An 18,443-nucleotide genomic window follows, 5' to 3' on the forward strand; every position below is an offset into this window, starting at 1 on the left:
CAATATCATTAGATCTTGGCCAATTAATTAGTTTCCTCCTCCCTGGCTCATTTTCATTGTCTTGCCTTAGCTCTCTTGTCTGTGGGTTAACAATTGTATCCTCTTGCTGCTCACCTCGCAGGTATGACTTGTCCTGCTGGCGGTACTGGTCTTTTTAGTGACCTTCCACAACAGAGGATTCTTCAATCTATTTTATTTTATTTCACTAATTCAGGGGCATTTTAATTTTGTAAGCAAACTTTTAATGATGCTTCAGTGCTGTGGAGCAGGTCAGGAGTCACAAGGGTCATTACTGTTAGTGATAATTATTTATTTAGTATTTTCTTTTATTATTTTTGTCATTATTAAATGTTATTCATTATTATTTTTTATTTTTCTATCCTTCTGAATTGTTAATATGGTCAAAATTTAAAATGAGACCTTGGGAGTCCAGAGAAAAAGACAGCAAGTAATGAAGCACTTAAGCCTCATAGTCCTGTGAGAGATATCTTTTTTTATAACACAAAGCAAATGGATAGCCATTTCATAGGCAAAGACAAACTTTATAGAAGTGAAAAGATAACATTTTTGCATCACTTTATCATTCCCATAATTCCATTTGCGTTATTTAATAGTTTTGATGCATTACTGTTATTCTAAAATGTGGAAAATAGTAAAAAATAAAGAATAGGCTGGTGCGTCTAAATTTTTCACTGATACTGTATGTCTATTACATTTACTTTTTTGTTGCCAAAATAACTTTTATACTCACCCTGTTCCTTATCAATGACGATGCTGCCTCTGCGGCTGTCCGCTGACCCAGTCACTGATGAATTATCGCGGTACTAAAGGAGCATGGGAACACAAGAAGGGTTTGTCTGGCTTCTTTTCAAGAACTTGCAAGGTTAAAGTTTACACAAGGACACACCATATAAATGGAGCACTTGCATGTCAGTGCAATAAGAATCCAGAATGGTAAAGAAGCACACAGACACACAAACACACACACACACACACAAGAGAAAACAGCTGAACACATGAAGGAAATAACTTTTCCTTGTCTAATCTCATGATTTTCATGACTTTTCCAGTTATTTGTGTTTAACGAATAAGGATTTTTAAAGATCATTTTGATTCAGACCTAGTCGCTAATGAATCATTCTGAATGATCAGTGAATCAGTTCAACCGACACCACTCTGGACATCACTCTGGCTTGCAAGCATATTTTAATCAACATAAACAAATAATGAGCAATCTAGCAGATGAAACAGCCAAAGCATAACTACAAATCCATATATTCATTATAGAAATTACATGACTTTTCCATGACTTTTAACAATTTTCTTGGAAAACACAGATATCTGGGAACCCGGTTTACATCTAAAAGTAACATTTTAATAGTCCATTACCAAGATAGAAATTGGACGAACGTTTAAAGTTAAAGGTGGACATCGCTGTACAAGATCATTGCATTCATATATTTCTGTTAATATTTTCTTAAAGTCCTCTCTGTTTGGAGACATTCTACAACTGTTCCGATTCAAAGACTCATTGAGCAATGTTTGATACAAAAATTATTTTCCACATAGACGTGACACATTCATTGTGGATAAATGGGTGTTTACCATGAAGCCGAGACCATTTCTAATGAGTTGCCTGGGGTTGTTCATCTGACTGAGATTCTGGTACAACAGCTCGAACAGTGGCAGGTAGAGCAGACAGATGCGAGCCTGCTGGTTCTGTCATGAGGTTAAAGGTAAATCACTTATTATGATGACATATTGTATCAGAATGAATAGAACACAATGGAAGGCATTATAAGGTCATATGAATGAGCACTGATGAAGCAAATTACTTTCCATGAATATTTGTTCAATTATGTACATTTCAACACTGTTCGTAACATCTCTATATCAAAAGAACAATTTGTAACTGTCAAAGCTGACTTGTCGTTAATAGTGCAGAAGCAAACAATGCTAATAATACCCAAGCTATATTATACAACAGGGCTCTTCAACTACTAACTTTTGAGTGCCAGATGAAAACAGGGCACAAATAGACCTACTTCCATTCCACTTTTCAAGTTTCTCCAACGCAGTCAAAACTGCCAAAAAAGTGCCTAAAAATGAGTAAAACATTGTACCATACCTGACTAAAATGTCATAATCTCACATTTTGTTAATAATAGGGACCAGGGGATATTGGGAGTCAATCAAAGCTTATTTTTTAAATTCAAAACACATTTATTATTATTCTTGGTATTAAGTTAAAAAAGTCTAGAGTATTCTTTTTATGGGTTTAATTAAGACCACAACACCACCCAAATCAAGAAATTTAAGAACATCAAGAAGATTTCTAGCTTTATTGGGGCCAACTATGAAACACTTGTAACTTAAAGAGTAGAGGTTGATCGATATATCGGTTTTCTGAAGAGAAAATAAAGGTTAGACTTCATAAATATACACTTGTGCTCATATTCGTATGACTTGAGAAACTTAATAAGACATGATGACACTTCTTGAGGAGAAATGCAATTTTTAGGGAGCGAACGTTTCAGTGCACTGGAGTGATTTGGAGAATGGGACAGCTTTAGAAACGGCCGACCCCCGTGGTCAGTTCCCTGACTACTGAACTAGGGTGCTGATGGAGATGTAACCCCTACATACTGTAAAAGCAAATAAAATCAGCTTCTATTTTTTCACAGTGTTCTAGAAATGTCCTCATAATTCCAGTTCCAGAGGTTCTGCCACTAGTAGTATCTCACTCACAATGTCAAGATGAAAAAAAATGTAGGTGTTATCCAGAATAAACATACACGATCATAGCGAGTTCACGAGAAACCCGATCACAGCAAGAGCTCACCAGCTGTGCCAACGACATGGAACTTAGAACTGGGTGTATCAAATAAAACAAAGCATTTGCATAACAGACAACAGAGGGTGGTCTGAGGTGAATGCACATACAATGCACAGCAGTTATTTCCTACGGTGACAACGGAAAAGACAGCATTTGAGGTTTTCCTTGCTTTGTTGCATGCCACTCTCCATAAAGATAAAATGCAAATGTACAAAAATGTAAATAATGTCAACCTGCTTATGCATTGGGTTCATCTAAAATAAACTGTTGATTTTTTACCAGAGTTGCCTTCATGTGCATGATGTAGAGAAATGTTTAACTAAACTTATTTGTGCTGTTTGGCTTAAGAGGATATTTAAATCTAAAATATTAGACTGGTGCAAAATTATTAACCAAAACATTTACACTAGAAGTCCTTAAGTCATGTATGAGAAATGGAATTGTATTTAACACAAAACATCTCAAATTAGATTTTTAGAGTGGTACTTGGCCGTGCCAAAAATTGCTGCCACACTGCTAGGGTTTGGTGGGTGGTAACCAGGGCATTGCTAAGCAGCTGCTCTGGTGTTCTGAGTTGTAAGCCCATTGCTTTGCAGTTGCTAGGATGTTCTGGGTGGTTGCTAGGGCATTTATTAGGTGTTACGAGTGGTTGCCCACCCCCAAGTCTCTGTGATTTTCTAGTCCCTATAATTCATGTCTGTAGCACAAAAGGTTACCTGCTGAAGTTTCATACATAGGGTTAGGGGTTTAGAAGGCTCCCTAAACCAAAGTATGAGCAATAGCAAAAGAAATGCCTGTGTAACTAATCTAATTTTAAAGTGGCAAACAAAAGACACTGAAATCTCTGGTACACAAGCACCATTGAGAAATAAACTGTCACATGTCATTCTCAGTAACGACAATCCCAGCTGTCTATTTACTTACACATGGAGGACAGCCATATGCATTCTGGTGGGCACAAAGGTTAAAGACATGCCCTTTGCTATTTAACAGCATCAGGGACTTGCCAAACAAGAAGTTGGTAAAGTGGTTTTCATTTCCAAAATCATAAATTTGTTTGTAGAGTATCACAACTCACCTTAAAAGCATTGTACCTGTCGTCCATGGCGTGTTTGATCATGAGGTTCTTCAGTGTGGCCACAGCTATTTGCCTGATTTCTGGGCAGCCTTGGAGTCCATCAGCCACCTCTCGCAGCAGCAGACCCACCAGGAAATGGTTCTTACAATAGTCCTCAGTCAGACTGTACTCCAGACTCTGATCTGAAATATATCAATTCAAGTTCACCGACATTCTCAGTTGAAGCTACTGCATGTAATTGGCCCTTATCAATCATGGCTTCCTAATAATCCCCATCCATTAATTGGCTCTATCACTCCACTCTCTCCTCTCCACCAATAGCTGGTGTGTGTGGTGAGCGTACTGGCGCACTATGGCTGCCGTCACATCATCCAGGTGGATGCTGCACACTGGTGGTTGTTGAGGAGAGTCCTCTGTTCATTGTGTAAAGCGCTTTGAGTGTAGTGTCAGAAAAGTGCTATATACATGTAACATTAATTAATTCATTCATTCATAATGTTTCACATCACATTCATTATGAGAAAATTCCACCATCATTGTGGCCTTTTGGTAGCTTAATAGGCATCACACTTTTGTCATGCAGGGTCCAAAATTAACTTTTTTCCAAAGATGCCAATTGGCAGGCGAATTGAGAAAATGTTTTCTTTCAGAAAAACGAAGCCCTATCATGATTTTTTCATATTTTTTATTTTTGGTGCCTTATTACATGGAATATTCCACATGTGTCATCACATGGAGTTCTGGAGAATAAAAAAAAAATTCAGGAATACTGAAAAAGGGTTTAGGTTACATTCACTGGTTCAATAACTTAATGTGGATAAGAAATAAATGCGTAATGAATTGTGTTGAACAAAAGAATGCACAACTGTAAGAATATTCCAAATCTTTAACGAGCATTCTTTGTATTTATGGAGTACAGGAAGGTTTGGTTCATAATAAAAAAGAAAAATAATACTGTTGTTGCATTAATTATTTAGCAAATATGAATAAAGGATCTTTTTTCAGTACAAATGGTAACTGAGGGTAACATTCTGCCTCATATCTCATTTTGTGTTTCATGAAGGAAAGAGAGTAAGAATTGGCTTTCAAAACTATTCAATAATATTATACTATGGATAATATTTTTGTTGCTGCACTAATCCTGCTCTGGGTCCTTCCATAGATCTGCAAAAGGACCAAGCAAGGCGCAGCACCATAATTTATACTGCTTAACGCTGCAAAAAAATGAGAGGAAAAATTTGGTGACAAGGTAGTACTTGGCTGATTTGATTTGTCGAAGGTGGTACTTGTCCTGAATCAGCGAGGGTAAGACTACCATTTTTACAATTCCCAATGTAGGTACTGGCCACTGGCATGTAACATTTTTCTTAAACCTAATTTTTACTCGCATTTAGCACTTGGTTGTTAATTTTGGACCTTTCATAATGGGTAACATTCCTGCATTAGGCCATTGGCATTTGTGAAAGTGAAAGGCATCCAAGTGAAAAACATTTTGAGATGCTTTGTGAAAGCTGATTTCACTACATTTCAAACATCACAGAAAGAGCGACAGAAAACATTGTGTTTTATGCAACAGGACTTCTATGTAAAATTTTGCAAGCAATTCTAAATAAATTACATTTGTGGATTTGTATCATTGAGGTGTTGAGAGGTGTGTGCTACCAGGTACAGCCAAGTGTGGCAATATTTTGATTTGTTTTGGCATATTTTGTTCTTATTAGAGTCACTAGAGCATCTGCTTTAATGGTTGAATGAAAACAAAAAAGCACCACAAAAAAACCTTGTTGTTAACAAGCGGATATTGAACACTGATTAAGAATATCCCTGCTAAAAAAAAACAATTTATGCTGGTTTTACTGTTTTTTCCAGCAGGGACATTTCCAGTCTGGTCAGTTGGCTGGTTTTAAAATAGGTTTTGGGCACTCTGAAGCTAGCCTAGGAGACCAATTGGCCTCCCAGTTAAACCAGCTTGGCTAGGCTTGGTGACCAACTTAAACCAGCTAAAACCAGCCTGCAAGGCTTTTTTAGAAGGTTGTAACAGCAGGGATGTGGAACAATGAAAATGTAATAAATTTAGAAACAATATATTGCCCATATTTAGAAACAGAGTTTGTATATGTGGATTACCCCAATGGGGTCAGTCAAATTGGATTTTCTGTAAGCTCCGGATGAATGCAAATGTATTTTTTAATTGTTTCTTTCTAAATCGTGATGTTTTTATTAATGCATATTGTTCATAAAAACTGTTTTAAAGTAAAGCCCTGGTTGTTGAAGTAAGCTTATTCTAAAACTGATTTTGGTGATGTAATTAATATTTTTGAATGCCATACTCACTAATCGAGTAATCAATTACTTGTTTCTTTTTAATGTGATACAGTACCAGACTATAATATTACTCAACATCCCTATCCCAAATAGCAACAAGAATGTAATTCCGGCAAGGCCACACAAGATGTTTCCGCATCCAAATTAATTAACACAGTAAAGAGCTCAATTGATGGTAGGGTTTGACAGACAAATATATGATAAGCCTTTATTAAAACAGTGAAATATAACAGTCAGCAACAAACAACATCACACGAAAGACTGCCCTCATTGCTTTTTTTTATCTCATTGTTGTGAGATCATCCAATAAAAACCCTCTTTCACAAAACATACTTTCATCCAAGCAAAGTAAATATGTAATGCTTCATGACAGAAAAAGTGAAGGCCTTGTCCTGCAGTGTTAGATGTGGGTTAGACAGTGACTTATGAGTGACACAGGAGCATAGCAAGGTGATTAGTGGCTATAAGAGGACTAGAAGTGTGTTTGCATCAGCATTGGTCGGCATCACCTACCTACGACACCGAAACACTCCGCCGCATACGAAATTAAACCTGAAATAATGAATAAAGGAAGCAAATCATGCAGGATCGCCATTATCAGTGATGGGAGTGAAGCTGTGAGAGTGTGTGATTGTATTTAAAATGTAATACTAGCTTACTACTGATTACTGCCCAGTATATACTATATACTGCCAACCACTTCTTAAAAATTAGTATGTGAAAGTGATGCATTTTTCAAACAGTGGTAGCTGCATTGTCTTTGGGAAAAAGCATTTTGCATTTTTAATCCAGTTTTGTATAAAACTCTGGTCTTAACTCAATATCTTAACCCAGTGATCTGGGAGATCTATGCATTCAGAAAATGTGCATACTGTGCAAAGTATACATAATAAATACTGCATATATAGTAAGAGTAGTATGGTAGTATGCTATTCCACACATAGCATATGTCTCAGAGACTGTTTACCTCAGTGATGCAGTGATTCTGGGAAATATGTTTCTTATGTTAAGGTTTTATTAGAGCATTCAATTAGTTTTCATTTGGAAATGTCAAAACTGATAAACTCATGGCAGCCAAGGAATCTGTTGTTTTCAAAAGAACTTATTAAAATGTGAAGAGTATAATCTTTCTCGGGTTTACATACTTTCCCCTATCCCAGTTTAATGTGTCAACAACAAATAAGCCATCCAAAAGGCAGACTTTCTCTGACATTGCTCTCTTTTTGTTTGAGAATCCTGACCAGCCCAACATATCTACACTGGCTCAACCAATGGCGTGCATTTGGGATGGGGTAACTGTTGCTCTGACTAAAGACAGATGAGGGCATTGTTTGGGAAACCTGTTTAAAAACAGTCATTAGTTTTGCAATTCCGTTTGGTGCCAAAATTTGGTGAAAGTTTGACAAAAAAATTACTCACTTCACTTTCACATCTAATGTGTAGGTAAAAATATTATTCTTATCCATGCCAAAAATTACATGTAGAGCTTAGATATCATCGCATCCTATTATGTAAAACTTAAACCTGCTTCACATTCCATGACATGATGACCAGCGCTGCTAGCAGATCTTACAGTGGTGAAGTTAGACTGGGGTCAAGGCATGGTGTGTATGAAGGGAAGGATGGGGGCACGGGAAAGCAAGGGCATGGTGGCATACACAGTAACAGAGTGCAGAGACCTACCCTGGACTCTCTGCAGCTTGGTTCTGCCAAATGCCATGGGCAAGTTTAGAGGAATGTAGTGCTCGTGATTGCACAACGTTGTGAGGAAATCAAACTTCATCTCTGTTAGAACCTGTAAATTATTAAAAACATCATGAGTCAGAGGGCTGGTTTGGAGATCTACTGAAGAAGTGTCACAGTAACAGATGGATATGTTTTACAGTAATAGGGTGTCTACACAAGTACTGACTAGCTAAATTTTGAGCAACCAGGCCTGAGGGCAAAAAAGCCCCATATGCAAAATGTAGTGTAGTGTGGTGTTTGATCAAAAAATAAAAATGAAAACTAAAATCAGGTCTTAAAACACTAAATGTGAAGAAAAGCTACTTTTGTATTTTATATCAATTTGATTTTCTAAGTAAAATGTTTAACTGAAGCATTTGACATAAATGGACAACATTGTTTGTTTTTATATGATTAGAAACAATATGTCTACACAAAAGTAAAAAATGTCCCTGAAAATTAATTCCAGGGGGCAAATATTACCACTTGATTGGGTTCATTTTCAACAATTACTGAACTATCAATTCATGGTTTTGATCTATGATTAACAATGACTGGCATTTTGAATCCTTAATGACAACATATTATACAATGCAATTAGTTTAAAAGTCAGTGATAACTGTAATACTCATCCTTTCCATATAAAAACAAAGTTCACAGCCATAACCATTTCCTGAAACTAAAACACATATCATTCCCTGGAATTTTGGAATATTGCATTTGACTATACAAAATAAAAGTTCATCATAACTTCCAGTGAATAATGAGGTTTCATCAAGTATTCAATACATGTGACATGTTTTCCAAGAACCATCTAGACAGGCTGTGGTACATAGTATTTGTTAGTCAAAACAAAGTCATGCATGATTTTATGATAGAACTCTCTATAAAGTCAACAGCACAGTAGATAAGCTTGGAGAAACTACTGCACAAAAGCAGTTTGAATCACACCCATCACGTGTGAACATCTTCACAGAGAAGCCAATCTCTTAATAATAAAAAAGGGGAGGGGGCCTGGGTAGCTCAGCGAGTATTGACACTGACTACCACCACTGGAGTCACGAGTTCGAATCCAGGGTGTGCTGAGTGACTCCAGCCAGGTCTCCTAAGCAACCAAATTGGCCCGGTTGCTAGGGAGGGTAGAGCCACATGGGGTAACCTCCTCGTGGTCACGATTAGTGGTTCTCACTCTCAGTGGGGTGCGTGGTAAGTTGTGCGTGGATCGCGGAGAGTAGCATGAGCCTCCACATGCTGGGAGTCTCCACGGTGTCATGCACAGCAAGCCACATGATAAGATGCATGGATTGACAGTCTCAGAAGCGGAGACAACTGAGACTTGTCCTCCGCCACCCAGATTGAGGTGAGTAACCGCGCCACCACGAGGACCTAGTAAATAGTGGGAATTGAGCATTCCAAAATTGGGGAGAAAAGGGTATATAAACAAACATTCCACTTTGTTGACACAGTGTTTGTCAGCTAAAACTCATCAGTTGCCAAACTAGACAAAAACTTTTTTTCAACAAGACTAGCAATATTAATAAAAAAGTTTCTTACTTTGGTGTAAATGCATCAGGGATGAGATTTATTGAATACGGTCAACTTACTGAAGAGTGCCGTTCTGTTTGCTGTGATGTCCTAATTTAACAACTTGTTGGCAAATAATTTTTTTTTAAACACAGCAGCTTTAAAATTCACATTTGAGGTACAAATATACAGTTTATGTTCTCCAACAAAACATGAAAATAATTTCAAATAATGCGAACCTCAGCCCTTACTTTACTCATAAACTGAAAACCACTATCTAAAACACTCACAGTATGGAAAATGTCTGAGGGAACCCATGGCTTGGAAATGTAAATTACAATTCTAGATATGTTTTACGAAGAGAGATTACCTGCAATTTTGTGCCTACGACCGAATCACAGCAGTGTTGATCAGTACACAGCACAGTTGCAGTATTACTTTATTGCACAAAATTTAGTTCCTATTTCACAAAACTGCACTTTGTTGATGTAGTAGAATAATTACAATATTGGGCCCTTTTTTAAGAGTGCTAGCGCTTAGCACAGCGCTATGCCATAAGTCATACACGCAAAGTCTATGGGCATGCATGGCCATGAAGTTTTGATATTTTTGTGCAAGCATGCTCTAAGCCTAGGCGCAAGTGGGTTTGGCGAAATTGTGTGTGAAAAAGCACTTTTGGGCTGCGTCAAGTGCAATTTTATTCTGAGGTTCCTCTCTGGTTATTGTGGGGTTTTTTTCTGCATGTGTTTCATACACCTTTTTTTACATATTTAACTTGAAATATATCAAACAAATAATAAAATAGGGATATGTGATTTCCTTTTAAGGCTTTAAAAAATTATGAATGACATGAAAAATAATGAACATATTTTACATATTTTTTATATATATTTTATTATATTTATATTATATTTTATTATATTGTGCAATAGTAAAACATTTCTGTCCTAATTTATTCACTTTCACACATTATTTTAATGCTCTGATTAAACACACAAGCCCTTATTTGTCATGAAGCAAAACCTTTGAGACTTCGTTTAATAATTTCATCACTACACAGAAATAAAGAAAGCGTACATCTTGTCCTCTTTGTCACTGCGTGTCATTAACACAGCGTGTATGAACCAGGAACATTTGCCATTACATTATAGTTTCAAGTGAAACGGGAGCACTTTGCATTCACTATCACAGTTTATACTTGTTCGTTTATATTTTCGTGGGAGTTTGGCACGAGCTAGGGGTGTGACAATTCGATCTGATAGCGATTCATTTCAATTACGATTCTCCATCTAACAATTATGGTTCATCGCGATGCACCGTGAAATCTGAAACCAGTAATTACAGATGAAATGCCATGTGCAGGCAGATACGATCCAGGTTTTAAACAAGCAGGGTCATAGAATGAAAAACTGTCTATTAGTAGCATGTAAAGGCGGTAACATGGGATGTAGTAACCATGAGTTCCCTATTCATTTTGGGATAGGGAAAGAGGCGCCAGGCAGCTAAACAGAGATGCCTCCACTTGTCAAGCCCATTTACGATTTAGTCATGCAGGACTGTTTGCAGCACACACTGCGAAAGATACAAATGTTTTATCTTTTTGTGGCTACCGCGTGTGATTGACCAACCACAGGTGACTGTAATCAACTGATTAGTTCCCTTCAGAACATACTGAAATCGCTCCCTATTCTGTAGCATTCACTATAAAGAGAATGAATTAATGAGTGAGTGTTTTCCTTTACAGAAAATGTCTGCCCACCAGTCATATTTATTTAAGCCAAGTTCTATTCATGGTTAAACTGTTTTATGGAGAAATTACACATTTTATGGAGATACAAAAGCAATATATTTTTATTTATTTTTTTATCCCCTTTTTCTCTCCTGGTGGCGTAGTGACTCGCCTCAATCTGGGTGGCGGAGGACAAATCTCAGTTGCCTCCGAGTCTGAGACCATCAATCCGCGCATCTTATCACCTGGCTTGTTAAGCGCGTTACCGCAGAGACATAGCACGTGTGGAGGCCTCACGCCATCAACCGCGGCATCCACGCACAACTCCCCACGTGCCCCACCGAGAGCGAACCACATTATAGCGACCACGAGGAGGTTACCCCATGTGACTCTACCCTCCCTAGCAACCGGGCCAATTTGGTTGCTTGGGAGACCTGGCTGGAGTCACTCAGCATGCCCTGGATTCAAACTCGCAAACCCCAGGGGTGGTAGTCAGCGCCTTTACTCGTTGAGCTACCCAGGCCCGTACAAAAGCAATATTAACACATATCGTAATTGGGTAGAAGGCAACAACAACTTACATTGGTCAAATGGATGCAAACATTTTTGAATAATGACACAGAAAGCCGAACTCGGCAGTATCCATCCATCTTTCTATCTACATATCTATCTATCTATTTATCCATCCATCCATTTTATCCTAAGTAGGTTCACGGGGTGAACTCGGCTACATATCAATTTCAAAGTGCGCTTTCTTTCCCTAATCTCACGTGCTCCTCTCCATGTCTGCTGCGAGAAGGTTCGTGTAATATGAGATGGACACATTGGGTATTAATATATAATGATAATTGATTCTTAAATTTCGTAATCGATGCATCAAAATTTCTTTGATAGATCGATGCACCATGATGCATCGATGCATTTTTCCACCACTAGCGCAAGCCTCTGCTGACAGCGCGCACATCAGTGCACTTGAGAAGTGCTTCATGCACTCGTATGGACAGGAGCTGGTTGATGTCCGCGGTGTGGCTCAGACTCGGAGTTGAACTGAATGACACACAAATGCACCGTTCATAGCATTTATACAGACTATTCGCTTAAAATTACCGCATTTGGGCATTAAAATGTGATTGGAATTAGACTGTCTCAAATAACCGCGTTTAGATCAAATAGCTGCGATCAGACGGTTATTTATTAATCGCGACAGGCCTAGTGATTGTTTCGGCACGCACTTCACTTCTGCTAGTCGATTTTTAACATTTTTATTTATTTATTGAAACACAAAAAAATTCAACCAAACATATTTCTAAATTCAAATTGCACTTCAAACTAAATGAAAATATAATAAAAATAACAAACTGGTCAAGAAAAATCATACCAATCCAAACATTTTACCCTTTTGCAGTGACTTAAAAATCACTCACTCAATGACAACAGGTGGAAAAATACCAATACAATTATATCATACATACAATTGTAAATGTAAAAATAATATTTAAAAAATACAATACAAAAAAAAAACATGATTTTTAAATAGTTTAACACAAATCTCATACATTTTTGTTTCATAGAATGGCTACAACTGTGATTGTCAAGGATTTAATTAGACGTTTGGACATGAACTTTATCACGATGTTGCGTTTTGTGCACTCACCAAAATAGAGCCCATGGACTTTGACATTTGTCCACAGAGGCTATATATGACAAAATTATTTTGCTCTTGAGATAATTAAATAATTGGAAACAAGCTTCTATTTCAACTGTGAGTATTGATCACAAAATGATAAATGATTAATAACAAATTGTTTGAACAGATGATTTCTTGTGCCTACCTTTGGATCTTTCAGACTGAAGCCACACATGTAGTCATTTATCAGACTGAAAGCAAATCCTCTGTTCATAAACGTCAGGCAACGCTGTGTATGGAAAGATATTAAAAGCAAATAACATAATGACATACAATGAACTGATGTGAGTTGTGAGTACACTGGTATTAAAAATAAGTCTTCATGAGCCACCAGCTTTTGTTCTTAATACTCTTTATTTAGGAACTGTTAAGAAAAAGTTCTATCTGTTCTACTCCTGAATATTGACTTAGTCTTAATCTTAGTCTACTGTCTTAAGCTGAAGTGTGTAATTTCTTTTGATATTAAAATACTTTCTCCTATCCCAGCTTATTATGCAGTCAATGATAAGCCATATGTAGGTTGATTTCCACATAAAGTGTAAACTCTGTGGCTATATGATACAGTCCTATCAAAACATTACTCAGTTTGGGTATCCTGACCTGACTGACACAACAACAAAGGCTCAACCAATGGTGAGAGATGGGGCGGGACTACCTATTAGTCCAAGCAATGGTAGACAGGGGGACTATTCGGGAAAGCTGTTTAAAAACAACGTTTATTTTTGTAATTCCATTTAGTGATGCTAGTGGTGCAGAAATTACACACCTCAGCTTTAACATGTATTCTATCATTTCTACCACTATCGATTATTACTGGCAGGAAAATGACAAATGCCTTTAAAAGATAACTATTCGCTTGGGCGAACTTGGAGGAAAATTTTGTACTGGCTGCTTAACACCTTCTCACTTTCATTGGTCCAAGATGATGATGTGATAGGTGGGTGTGACCAGGGTCTCCACTACTTCGACGCATATATCTTTTCCGGTTCATTTCATCGCTCCAGTCCGTTGAGGTCAGATATAAACAGTATACTGCTACTCTATACAAAGAATGAAGGTGGGGTCCTGGGTAGCTCAGTGGTACAAGACGCTGGCTACCACCCCTGGAGTTTGCTAGCTCGCTAGTTCGAATCCCAGAGCGTGCTGATTGACTCCAGCCAGGTCTCCTAAGCAACCAAATTGGCCCAGTTGCTAGGGAGGGTAGAGTCACATGGGGTAACTATATGTGGTTCGTTATAATGTGGTTCGTTGGGGCGCGTGGTGAGTTGAGCGCGGATGCCACTGTGGATGGCGTGAAGCCTCCACACGCGCTATGTCTCCGTGGCAACGTGCTCAAGCCACATGATTAGATGCGCGGGTCGATGGTCTCAGATGCGGAGGCAACTGGGATTCATCCTCCGCCACCCAGATTGAGGCTAATCACTACGCGACCACGAGGACTTAAAAGCGCACTGGGAATTGGGCATTCCAAATTGGGTGAAAAAAGAGGAAAAAATCCACACAAAAAATTTAAAAAAAAAGAATGAAGGTGAACTTTTCTGGAAGTAAATCAGTACCTTTAGGCTTGACCTTAATGAAGCACTCAAGTGTTAGGTCTGACCTTAATGAAGCAGGCCAGGCTGAAGTTGATGCAGCGGGCCTCCTCTGGAATCTCCACGTAGCGGAGAGTGATGTGAGGCATGATAGACAGCAGCAGAGACTGCAGTGCTTGGTGGAATGAATCAGGAAACCTCTGAGCTCGAGGCATCTGTTGGTAAACAGGCAGTATTACTACATTAACTGACATAAAGGAATGCTATGAATGCTGTATAATTTCAGTGGAGGAAGAATCAAACACACAGTCTATATACAGTAGTATACCTAGTAGGCTAGCTCCAAACACATTTATCTATATACAGTAGTATATTGTCTATCTACAAAAGGGTATATTAGATAAAGCAAGACGTATTTCCAATTCAATTATATTTTTATGGAAAAGTTTTCTGAGTGTAAGCTTAAGGCATGTTTGAACAACAAACTTTACATAGCAGACCTTTACATAACCAATTTGATAACACATGCTTTCAGTTATGCAAATATGATCGACTGACATGTCAAATAGGCCTCAACATGTTTGGAATTAGGGCTGGGCGATAGGACAATGTAATCGGATATCGAAGATGTATTACAAAGATCCCGATGGCGATTGAGAACAGACGATGATCGACAATATCGGGAAATGGCAAAACCATGGATCTGGGAAGTTACCAAATATATTAAACAGTGGCCAGGGTGTGAAACTAGCATCCGTCAAATGCGACGAGGCTGAATCCAGTTCGTAAGTTCCTTGTCCAAATGTATTTCATGCGTGGGTAATTTTGCTCATCTACCTGCAACAGGCAGGCGACCTGTCTCGGACTGACACATGACAAGAAATGCTGTTAGTCACAAAGACATGTGCTAGAAGAAACACACTTTATTAAATTTTTAAGAACAGACAAAAGAAAAGCCGTCAATGCTTGTGTCCGAATTGTTGCTTGTTCAGAGGCGTGCAGCACGAGCCTGTCATGTGGAACATGCGCATGTAAAGAGATTTCACTCTTTTTTCTCTGTTTCATTCATCTGAAAGCTGTTTGCAACAATAATGTCATCTGTGAGAATGCTGCAAATTATCTCCGATCATCTCAGGAGGTGCTGTGAGTTTAGTTTCACACGGTTAGCATGCATTGTGAATGCAACTCTGCAGGTTCAGTAATATATACAGGTATCTTTGTATTAAATAAACAAAGTCGAAAGTGATTAAATCATAAAGTAATACAAGACACGTTGACCTTGAACCTAAAATTGAGTTCTATTTTATTTTCTTTAAGCAGCATTAACTGTATCACCAAAATGCAATACAAACACAAATTCAATAAGAACACACATTTGGCAGCATTTTTTGGGGAACAAAAGGATCCGTTGGAGACAGTAAATGTTTGGATTTGGGGAGGTGGTTAAATAAGATTTTTAGATCAATTTGTTATTTTATTGCATTTTTCGTTTAAAGTGCAATTTGAATATATAAATGTCTTTTATGTTTCTCATGTTTCAATTAATGCATTTTTTTTTTTAAAGCAAAATCAATAAAGCAAAAAAAATTTACCAACCATTGGAAGGGGGGTTGGCAGGATATTGTGATATCCATATTGTGATATGAAATATATATTTGTGATAAAAAAATATATATAATTTTGTGATAATTGCCTTAAAAAATATATTTTACATAACGCCCAGCCCTATTTGGAATGAGATGAAATGGTAAAAAAGTGTATACATCCAAAGGACAACAGTGTGTGTACAGTGGGTGTACACTGTGTACGTGACTTTACGTGTGACTTGAGTGTGTCAAGCACCTTGAGCATGCACACTTTTGAAGAATGAGGAAGTTAAACACATAAATCTGTACGAATGTCAAGTTGAAAACAACATCCTGCTTGAAAGTCCAGGAATATTGCCATGCACCTACTTTATATACTATGATAGTGATGATGATGATGACGATAATGAAAGAATTGGAAATTAAAGCTAATTATGTTCCTCTCAGACAACATAAAAGATTGTTAGAGGAATATTCTGGGTTCAATACAAGTTAAGCTCAATCAACAGCAGGGGCCTGGGTAGCTCAGTGGTAAAATACGCTGGCTACCACCCCTGGAGTTCACTAGTTCGCTAGTTCGAATCCCAGGGTGTGCTGAGTGACTCCAGCCAGGTCTCGTAAGCAACCAAATTGGCCCGGTTGCTAGGGAGGGTGGAGTCACATGGGGTAACCTCCTCGTGGTCGCTATAATGTGGTTTGTCCTCGGTGGGGCGCATAGTGAATTGAGCGTGGTTGCCGCGGTGGATGGCGTGAAGCCTCCACACGCGCTATGTCTCCGTGGCAACACGCTCAACAAGCCACGTGATAAGATACGCGGGTTGATTGTCTCAGACGTGGAGGCAACTGAGATTCATCCTCCGCCACCCGGACTGAGGTGAATCGCTATGCGACCACGAGGACTTAGAGTGCATTGGGAATTGGGCATGCCAAATTGGGAGAAAAAGGGGAAAAATCCCCCCCCCAAAAAAAAAGTTCAATCAACAGCATTTGTCTAATAATGTTGATCACCACACAAATTCATTTTGACTCATCCCTCCTTTGCTTCTAAAAAAGCAAAAATTGCAGTTACATTGAGGCACTTACAATGGAGGTGAATGGTGCCAATTTGTGGAGGGATTAAAGGCAGAAATGTAAATCTTACAATTTTATAAAAGCACTTACATTAATTCTGTTAAAACTCATGTATTATTTGAGCTATGAAGTTGTTTAAATTGTAATTTTACAGTCATTTTAGGGTTTCTTGACATCGTCATTGCAACAAAGTTGTAAAAATGGCTATAACTTTACACAGAAAAGGTTAATAAGTGATTTTATTGCACTAAAATCATGTTTACATGCATACAGTTTATGTCTTGTGGCTATACTTTTGAAACAGTGAGTATTTTAACATTTAAAAATTGGCCCCCGTTCACTAACATTGTAAGTGCCTAACCCAGATTTTTGCTTTTGTTAAAGAAAAGCAGGGGCAAATCAAAATACATTTTTTGTGGTAATCAATATTATGCCACTAATGCTGTTGACTGAGCTTAACTTATATTGAACCCAAAATATTCCTTTAATCATGATTTTACTGATTTTGAAGTTGATAGTACTGTATGTTCCACTCTAAATACATGTGAAGAAATGACACTAACTTTCATTCTGTTGCTGTGCTGGAGGTACTGAGCCATTGACTTGGCCATAGTCTCAAAGAAGAACCAGGAATACTGTGATAAAAGACAGGGGGGGCAGAGAGAGAGAAAGGTTAACACTGCTAGTAAACATTACCCGTTTTTCTACCAAGTGACAGATGAATTTACGCCAAAATACTGTACAGTTTCATTGGACTCAAAGCCTTTGACGTCAACAAAAAAAGATATGGAAAGCATTGTCTCCTCCCTTTTAAAAGCTAATACGACTAGTTATTTTGCTCTCTTAACTATGCATGATTATTTGCATTTAGCAATGTTTTTTTTTCCTATCTGAACAATCCAGTAGTTGTAGACAATCCAGCAGACCCTATCTGTTGCAACCCACCAACTAAGAACCACTGCCATTTACAACATATTACATCACATACGCATAATCAAATCAAAATAAAAATGAACTGCATTGTTGAGCTGCAATGTACATACTATAATATCACACATAGAAATGATCTCTAATGAAATCAGTCAAGGTCAAATGAGGACTTGGTTTTCTAACTGTGTAAAAGAAAATTCCCTCAAACTCAGTTCGAAGTGAATTAAATGGACAAAAGTAAATGCAACAGTGCCATCTGCTGTGCAAAAAGAACAAAGCGTCAAAGATTAATGCAAAAAATATGACAATGTCCTTCTTTACACTGTTTCTAAAGGTGGAATAAACACATTTTGCCACCCCTGGCTGGTAAAAAAAAGCCATCTGTTACAGAGACCAACAAAATACTTCAAACACTCAACA

At 37.9% G+C, this 18,443-nt stretch overlaps 1 protein-coding gene across 1 annotated transcript in view; it reads right to left on the minus strand.

Annotated features, from left to right (window-relative positions):
- LOC127450161 (dedicator of cytokinesis protein 11-like) overlaps window positions 1-18,443 on the minus strand; it is a 121,170-nt gene that overhangs the window by 43,125 nt on the left and 59,602 nt on the right. The window contains exons 27-34 of the mRNA XM_051714052.1: window positions 17,657-17,728; window positions 14,505-14,651; window positions 13,050-13,133; window positions 7,923-8,034; window positions 6,753-6,791; window positions 3,915-4,096; window positions 1,606-1,719; window positions 752-824 (exon numbers count right to left, since the gene is read on the minus strand). Of these exons, the coding sequence (XP_051570012.1) occupies window positions 752-824; window positions 1,606-1,719; window positions 3,915-4,096; window positions 6,753-6,791; window positions 7,923-8,034; window positions 13,050-13,133; window positions 14,505-14,651; window positions 17,657-17,728 (823 nt within the window). The remainder of the gene's footprint in view (window positions 1-751; window positions 825-1,605; window positions 1,720-3,914; window positions 4,097-6,752; window positions 6,792-7,922; window positions 8,035-13,049; window positions 13,134-14,504; window positions 14,652-17,656; window positions 17,729-18,443) is intronic.

Source organism: Myxocyprinus asiaticus, chromosome 1 (assembly GCF_019703515.2).
Source record: "Myxocyprinus asiaticus isolate MX2 ecotype Aquarium Trade chromosome 1, UBuf_Myxa_2, whole genome shotgun sequence".
Classification (NCBI taxonomy): Eukaryota; Metazoa; Chordata; class Actinopteri; order Cypriniformes; family Catostomidae; genus Myxocyprinus; species Myxocyprinus asiaticus.